This window comes from Rhizophagus irregularis, chromosome 10, assembly GCF_026210795.1.
Source record: "Rhizophagus irregularis chromosome 10, complete sequence".
NCBI classification, from domain to species: Eukaryota; Fungi; Glomeromycota; class Glomeromycetes; order Glomerales; family Glomeraceae; genus Rhizophagus; species Rhizophagus irregularis.
In genome coordinates, this window is record NC_089438.1 from 1222392 (window position 1) to 1231810 (window position 9419).

Here is a 9419-nt window from a genome sequence, read left to right on the forward strand (position 1 = left end):
ATATTGCAATATTTAATGCTGTATCATATACTTACATATATTTTTCTTAATTTTTCAATTTTTTTTTTTATTTTGCAATATTTATGGTATAAATAAAAAAAAAAGTACTAAGTGACCATTTTCAGGGGTGCTGAACAATTTTAATTAAAGTAACTTCTTTAATTTAAGCATAGTTTTCATGAAAACCACATACTATGGTGTTGAGCACCAGTGGTGTGATTTATAAAGCTCCATATCCAATATTTAATTTGGTAAATTAGTGCTATTAAAATATATAGTAAAAAAAAATTACTCATCTGCGTGCCTATTTTTTTTGCTTTTAAAATATTGTTACTTAAATTATGAATTTTATTTATGCTTGATAAATATGAATTTTTGATTATTATCATTGGTACTAAATTATCGTTTTAAGATTCCTGTCAATTTTCTATATTTGTTAGTTTAATACTAGTAATATCTGATTTCTAAATTTTAATTATATTCTTTCTGTTCTATTATTTTAATATCAGGATTCAGGAGAAAGTAATTTTTTTTTTAAAAATTTTTAAAAGAAATTTTCTTATTATGCATATTCATGCATAATTAAAACGCTTAGACTTTTTTTGATATCAAAAAAAAAAAAAAAAAAATTTAGTTTTGGGTTTTCTATGCCACCTTTGTTTGTATTATAAATTAAATAGTAATAGGATTTTATTAAGAATTTTATTTTTGTTGATTGTCTTAGATTAATATTTTATTTTTACATTGAATATTTGTGAATCCGTTATCATACTTTGATCAAAAATTCAATTTTAAAGTTAAATATCATTAAATTACGTAATTTGTTACAATTTAAAATCCATTTTGACAGGAATGGAATCTTTATTCATAAAATATTCTGGATATACTCTTGTATGTATTATTATAAATAAAGGATTAAGGTTCTTGCCAATAAATAACATCATAGTTAATATTAAAGATGCCTAAGTAAAAAAGTATATTTATTGTATAACTAGTCAAAACACAACTCAAACTTCTACAAAAAAAAAGAATATAAGTGTAAGTGTCTTATTAATGAAGAAAAAGCAACAAGAGAAAGCCAAAAATAAAATACCAAAATTAAAATCTCAAATATTTTCTCGTAGCGTCAACCTACAAAGTCAGAATCCAATAGCAACAATACAAAATTAAAAAAGTGATTTTAAATGTTTTAAATAATAAAGACAAAATCGATTCAATAATAAAAACACCCTAAATCAGTCCTAAATCAGCCTAAATATATAAAATTAGATACTTGTTGGCAACAAAATCGCCACGCATCAGCCTAATCCAGTTGCTGCGTCATCTGATCAGATGATTATTTGCTGTTCTTAAAAAGAGATCATATTGAGATGAACCTAAAGAAGTGGAGTATTGTAATTATTAGTCAATTTAATTATAAAGGAAAATTTAATTTATTTAGGTTAATAACAAACAATTATGGCTATTAAAAAAAATAAATTTTTTTTTATACCCTTTTGTATCCGATTGGTATGTTCCTATATATATACAGTATGTTGTGCCCCACGATTTGCGTCATATGTCAACTGTAATTTTTTTAATTTCTACAAATATAAATCTGATTGTACTGAAATTTGAATTATATATTTACAAATATGACGAATAAATTTAACTAGCCAATAAAGTAATAAAGTAAATTATAGTTACAAAAAATAGAAATAAACATTATTTATAATAAATAATTCAAAATATAAAATATTTATTCCAAATTTTCAGGATATATGTAATTTGTTATGATGCACAAGTTCGCTTATAAAAGTAAGTAATAGTTATTTTACGAGGAGTCATGATATTCATGCGACACGTGAAATAACAACTCTTTTCTCTCATGGAGACTAACGTCCAGAAAGGGAAAGGTACAAATAAATTATAAATACACGTGAGCATGAAAAATATCATCAGGAGAAATTACAGGCATGATAAAAAAAAAAACTTAAAAACGCCGGAACCCGACGTTTTTTCATTAAAAAAAAATAAAAATTCGCTTTTTTTTTAATTAAAAACGTCGAACCATGAATATATATATCATCAAAAAAATCACTGGCGACCAATTAGTAAATATGAGATAAAATTGATTTAATCAATAAAAAAAAAAATAGTTTACATAGTTTACTTATATCAAACTATTCAAAATTGACCAATGTCAAATACTGGGCTATGGATCCGTAACTTACCTTGTAACACCCGAAAAATCCCGAAATCTGGGCAGAATTATAAATGATCGGCGCTGCGCTGCATAATTGTTGGGTGTAATTGTTATACAATCGGAGAATTCCGATCATCATTCAAACAATCAAATTTGAATGTAATATTGTTTACTAAATATAATTATATGGGAAAAAAATTTTTTTTTATAGGTATAATTTTTTTTTTATCGCACAAAAAAAAAAAAAAAAAAAATTTAAAATCTTCACTTTATATAAAGATTAAAACTTTTTAACGATAACAGATAATGAAACTACCTTATTTATCAGATGATTGTATTTATTATATATTAAAATATCTTCGAGATGATCATTCAACTTTGTTCAATTGTTTATTGGTTAACCGATTCTGGTGTAAAGAAACGGTACCTTTCCTTTACGCAAATCCTTTTGAACATTTAATTGGATCAAAAAATAACACAACTCATAAATGTTCAATAATTTTTACATTAATTTCATGTTTTGATAAAGCAGAAATTTTAAGAATTAAAAATCAATTAAATGAGTATAATGATAATATTAATTATTATATTAATGAAGAAAATGAATCATTATTTGAATATTCAAAATATTTAGAAAATTATAATTGTTTAACTATAAACAATATAATTTTTGAATGGTTTAAGAATTTTTTTAACATACCAAGTAATCATGAAATTGTAGCAAATTTTATTCCAACATTTCATCAATCAAATTTAAGACAAAGTATTAATATAAAACGATTAGATATTTCATTTTACTCATTTTTTTTTAATAAAAATAATAATATAAGAAGTTTTGATCAAAATTTAACAAAATTAAATTCATTAAGTTTACGAGATATTAACGAAAAATGTAATGATTTTACACAAGAATTTTTAGAAAGTGTAGCAAATATTTGTTCAAATTTGAAAAGATTAGAAATTTCATCATTACCGAATAATATTTCTATGAAAATTAAAGAAAATCTTTGCAAAATAATTCAAAATCAAAATAAATTTAATGCACTTAAAATATCAAGATGTGAATCTTTTTTAAATAATATATTTTTATCATTAGAATTTCAAAAACATTCTTTAGTTTATATTGAATTTGTAGGTATTAATTTTGGTAATATTCCTTTTAAGAATTTTATAACTTTATATAATTTAAAATATTTAAGTTTTATTTATTGTGGGGAAATATCAAGCGAACAATGTAATCTTTTAAATTTTGCAACGTTTAAACTTAAAGAATTAACACTTTTAACATGGTCCAATAATATTGCACTTTCAATGATAAAATATTTAGGTAAATCATTACAAAAATTATATTTTGATGGAATTAGTATAACAATAACTATTATTGAATATATATCAACATATTGTTTAAACCTTAATAGTTTAAAACTTAGAATTGGTTCAGGTATTAATTATGTATTTCCTTATTTTAAAAATTTAAGAATTAATAATTTAATTCTTATTATACATAATCAATATTTTAGAAATAATTTGTTAGCAAATTTATTTGAAAATTTAGCTCCTATTAATGTTAAAGAAATTTCTATTTATTTGTTTTATTTTAGTGATACTACACTTAAGGAAATTTTAGAAAATTGTCATCATCGTTTAGAAATGATTAATTTAAATATTAATATTGATTTAGAAAAACTTCAAATTATTTTAAATTATATTGAAAAAAATAATAATAGTTTGAAATTTTTGGGTACGAAAAAGTTAGAAAGAGTGTTAAAAGATGAAGAAACGAAATTATTGGATCAAATTAAAGCAAGAGGTGTAACATTATTAGATTTTTATAGTGTTTATCATGAATGTAGTCCACTTATTTATAATTCATTTTAAATAAATAAATATTTCATTTTTATAAATTGGATGTTTTTATTATTAGTTGTGTAAAAAATTGCTTAAATATCAAATATGGTCAATAATAATCATATTCTCAAATCAAACGTTCTTTCTATTTGTAGTTATTAATATAAAAAATGACTTGTCGGCTATCCGCTTATACAAAATTCGCGCTAAGCAATAAGAGCGGCATATTGTTAATTCGTTTTAACTTTTAAGCGCCATTTCGTTTGTAAATAAATAAATTGCGAGAAATTAACGTAAAAATGCTTTAATTTGTTAAATTATCACATTATCACGAGTATTTTTTTTTCAATGAAATCTAAAAAATAAGTATGAACCTATAACTTAAGACAACATTTTTATGTTTTTATAATTATAAATATCTCAAATATCTAGCCATAGATGTTTGCTTTTAAAGAGAAAAAAAATGGCAGAGAATTAAACAAAGTATTGTTAGACTCGAATACTTAATATTGTTGTGAATTACATGAAAAAGTAGATACCAAAAAAAACAATAGTAAAGAAAACTTGATAATTCTTCAAATTCTATAAAGTAAAATTGTTCAATAAATGTAGTTCACTTAAAATAAGTGTAACTTTTAATTTCTTCACTTTTTTATTTTTTTATTCCAATAATTCCAACTTCAATTAATTTTACAATATGAGAATAGTTTTCAGTTTCATAATTAGCCGTTTTCATGATTACTTAAATACCTATTAAAACAAACGTTATAATATAAATCTTAGTAGTTCTTTAAGTAAAACGTAAATAAAATATTTATATAATTTTTAAAGACCTGAAAGGTTATATAATTAGTAACATACTTATTTATTTTAGTATTTTTATATGTATTAATATGTCTTTATTATTGTCCTTATTATTGGGAATTTTGTTTTAGTTAACGCTAAGGTTAAAAAACTGCGATCAAAGGCCGCAAAATTTGAGTAATAAAAATTCAACTTTTTTAATAAATAGTACGTACCGCTTGTTTAATCGCATTTAATGATATACAAAATTTAAAAAATTTTACATCAACGGATAAACGTTAGTTTTGATGATTTAAACTTGTGAAACTAGATTTTTTAATTTATTTAACAAACTATATTTAGTTTAATTGATTTTAAAGTCAAATGCAAAAATGAAATTTTTTTTTTTTATTTACAAATTTATTCGATTCATTTTCATCTTTACTTTCTGCTAATTACAAATATGTACTATAACTAATGATCCAAATTTTTTTTTTTCAGATCGTACTATATTATAACGATGATGAATTTATTTAATTTTAATTCTAATAAAATTTCATAAATATTATTTGTGGTTCCTATAATTAATTAAAATTTTGCAAACTAGGAAAATTAGAGTTTATGATAATTTTTGTTTACTATCATATTCATCATATTCATCGGTATCGCATGACAATTCCGCTACGGATCGACAAAAGAGAAAAGTCATATGATAACGAAATTTATAAATGATAACTCATTTAAGTAAAAAAATTTTTTTACATGATAATAATTAATAACTAAATCATCCAATTTAATTTTACGATTTTATATTCAAAGAAAAGTCTAGCCATTCTTTATTTTCAATGCCTACTAGGATTATTTCATTTAAGTAAAAGTAGTTTATTAATTACAGGGCTGGATTAGAAATTATTAACTTTATTAACGTCACTATATGAATTTTTGCAAGCAATTTTAGTTAATTTATTATTATCAAAGCATAATATTGTCTAAAATGATTAAATAATGACTTGACCCATTTGCGAAAATTTTTTATCATTTATGCCGATCAATTGTAACCCAGGTTTATACTATACTATTTATAGAAATTTTAAATAAATGTTACACATGTTGCACGAGAGTTTATTTGCGAATAAATTTACCCGAACTCCGTTAAATTTTTTTTTTTTTTTACGCTTCATTGATTAAAGTAACGTTATTGAATTTAATAAATAAATTGCAATCTATATATATACAACCCAAATCGTATGGAAATATCAAAAATGAATTCTAAAGAAAATCTTAAAAGTTTATGGAATGGCTATAGTGGTTATCAGGTAAAAACAGTTCACTTTATCATTATTATTAATAACATTATTTTTTAAATAGTAATAGCTTTTTTTTAATTATTTATTATAAAAGGTATATGCCATTACAAATTCTACCATAGATTCCACTACTGAATTAATAGAAGAGGCAGGTCACAAAATAATTTATATGAATGACTTAGAAAAAAGAAAACAAGTATATGGAATATGTGGGGAATGTAATGAACCTGGCACAGGACTTGTATGGTGTCAACCTTGTAATGCTAAAAGATTTAAGGATAACTTTAAAAATTGGACTAGTGGAAATAAAGATATTGATGAATTTATACAACAATCACAACTTAATGCCGTGCACTATAGTAAAAAACTTGAATGGATACCTTTTGAAAATTTTAAAGATATTACTTATATTACCAGAGGTGGATTTGGTAAAATTTATTCAGCTAAATGGCCTGAAGGATATATTGATTCTTGGGATATTGTAAATCAAAAATGGCATAGGTATAGTATTAATATAAAAGTTGCATTAAAAAGTTTGGATAATTCTTCTTGTTTAAGTACAGAATTTTTAAATGAGGTAATTAAAATAAGAAATATAAGTTATTTATTTTAATTTTTATTTATATATTATTTATATATTTATTAAAAATTTTTCACTTTTCATTATTTTATTAGATTAAATCTCATCTTCAGTTTTATCATTATTATGTTATTCAATGTTATGGAATAACTCAAGATCCAAATACCAAAGATTATATGATGGTTTTAGAATATTGTGAATATGGAAATTTGAGAAATTATTTAAATAAATCTAAAAATTATATAAATTATTTTTCAAAAATTAGAAATTTAATGAAAATTGCAAGAGGACTTTTAGACATTCATAATGCTGGAAAAATTCATAAAGATTTTCATTCAGGCAATATATTATATAATTTTCATGGTCATCCATATATAAGTGATTTAGGAATGTGCCAACCAGCAAATAATGAAAAGCAATTAGTTAAACAAGAAGGAATTTATGGAGTATTACCTTATATGGCACCAGAAGTTTTACGTGGATATCAATATACAAAAGCATCTGATATTTATTCATTTGGAATAATGATGAATGAATATATATCTGAAGAAACTCCTTATAATAATATTCCTCATAATCATGCTTTAGCTATTAAAATATGTAAAGGACTTAGACCAAATATTTTTAAATATACACCAAAATTACTTTCAGATTTGATTACTAAATGTTGGGATGCTAAAGCAGAAAATAGACCAACTGCTAAAGAATTGTATCAAACATTAAATAAATTGTATAAATGTGAGAATGATAGTGATACTGAATCTCAAGTAAATGAATATAATGATAAAATTAAATTAAACAGAACAAGTGAAAAAAGAACTAAAAACATTCAAACACATCCACAAGCAATCTATACTAGTAGACTTTTAAATTTCAAAAATCTTCCAGAACCAGTAAATTCAGGTAATTTAATTACTTTTTAATAAAACTTATATTTAATATGTTACTAATTATTACATATTTTCTATAAACAGGTGCTATTCAATCAACATTATGTAAGTAAATTATATTTATGAGTAATTTATATAATTAATAAGATAATATTTTATTAATATTAATTTAATTGATTTATTATAGTTTCAGAAGGTTTTGATTGCCAATTAGATGAATCAGGTAAGATATTTATTCTTTAATGTTTTACTTTATTTGTTACTTTATATATATTTATTTATTTGTTTATTTATTTTATAGATCTTAATGAAATGAATCAAGATGATGAAAATAATATTGAATGAAGTTTACTTTTCAAATCAGAGAAATTAGTTTAATTAAATAACATTATTAAATTATCTTTTTATGTATTTTATATATGGTATATTGGTTAAAATAAAATTTAAATTGTTATATTTAATAAAAAATCATGATTATAAATTAGCCAGAATTAAAATTAGATAATATCATCTGGTAACAATTTATTCTATGTATTTCCAAACATTTTAAATGTTCTTCATGAGTAAGATAAAATCTGGAGCTCAATGTCTTAAATTGTCTTAAAGAGCAAGAAACAGTTAAATATGAAAACAGCATATAATTGAAGTAGTAGAAAGTGAAATAACTAGTGAAACTCAATTTGAATCAAACCTTTAAATGATAGTTATCGCGACATTTAGATAAGATTATGATGATAATTTAATAAAAGTATATAAATAAAAAGTATAATTTAAACGTCTGTTGTACAGAAATTGTTTTTCTCTGTAAAGTCTGTAAAGTAAAAATAGTTTAAACGTCTATACTGACGTTTTGATGTTAAAAATTAATTTCATATTAAAAGAATTTGATATTTAGCCATATCAGTTCGTCCGAATTAGCGTGATCCTAATATACCGACCAATAATATATCAGTAGTATCTTATAAAAGTATTAAACAAATTCAATGTCAAAATGTCCCGACATAATGATTAATTTTTTTTTTGAGCAAAAAAATTTTGTTTGATTCTTTAACTTAAAAAAAATCGGAAATTTTGGAATAAAAATTACCTAATTTGAGAATTTCAAATTAACTACTATTAATTGCACATGTAAAAAAAAAATTTTTAATGAAAAAACAAACATAATTTAAAATATTTTACATTCAGTTAATGTTAATTGATCAAAATTAGAAATGATGTTGATAAGTTTGCGTGGTTTCTTCAATGATCAAAAGTATTAAAAGAAAACTATTAAGTGTAAAAAACAATGAACTTTTCTATACTATTTCAATAGACATAATATGATGACTAATTGGGCTATGCATCATAATTTCTTTTTGCTTATAATCCATCACAATTTTATAAGGCTAGGAAACGGAAACCGTTTAAGTCCTCTGGACTTTTTTGGTATTTGTGTAATGGCATGGGTACAACTAAATTAGACATTAATATATTTCAAGGGCTCGTATTAAAAAAGGAAATAAAAGTGATGTTTTTATTGGGACAAAATAAAACAGGGGATTAAACTAATTTACTAACACAGTACGGTAAATATTCTTTTGGACTGAACGGAATAAATTTTTTTTTTCTTTTTAAAGATTATCGAAGATTATCGTTATATATTATCAATCAATTTAAGTAGATACACTATAATTATAATAATTTTTTTATAAGTAATGTCTAACATCAGAAAACTTTTGCATAAATTGACTATTGAACTGAAAAATATGGCGCAGCATATAGGAATTGTGAAAATTTGATTATTGCAATAAAGTTAATAAAGTTATAAGATAACTAAAGCAAAATAA

General features: G+C 22.3%; 2 protein-coding genes across 2 annotated transcripts; both read left to right on the plus strand.

Annotated features, from left to right (window-relative positions):
- Positions 1 to 2405: 2405 nt before the first annotated feature.
- OCT59_001781 (uncharacterized protein) lies at positions 2406 to 4078 on the plus strand. The gene has a single exon (XM_025313416.2). The coding sequence runs from the start codon at positions 2492 to 2494 to the stop codon at positions 4061 to 4063; it is 1572 nt and encodes a 523-aa protein (XP_025187416.2). The 5' UTR covers positions 2406 to 2491; the 3' UTR covers positions 4064 to 4078.
- A 2000-nt stretch (positions 4079 to 6078) lies between these two features.
- OCT59_001782 (uncharacterized protein) lies at positions 6079 to 8075 on the plus strand (the record flags this gene model as incomplete). Its single annotated transcript, XM_066144074.1, has 7 exons — positions 6079 to 6132; positions 6218 to 6369; positions 6682 to 6700; positions 6799 to 7606; positions 7678 to 7698; positions 7781 to 7816; positions 7895 to 8075. 7 exons carry the CDS (start codon positions 6079 to 6081, stop codon positions 7936 to 7938), a joined length of 1134 nt encoding a protein of 377 aa, XP_065995274.1. The 3' UTR covers positions 7939 to 8075.
- Positions 8076 to 9419: the final 1344 nt, after the last annotated feature.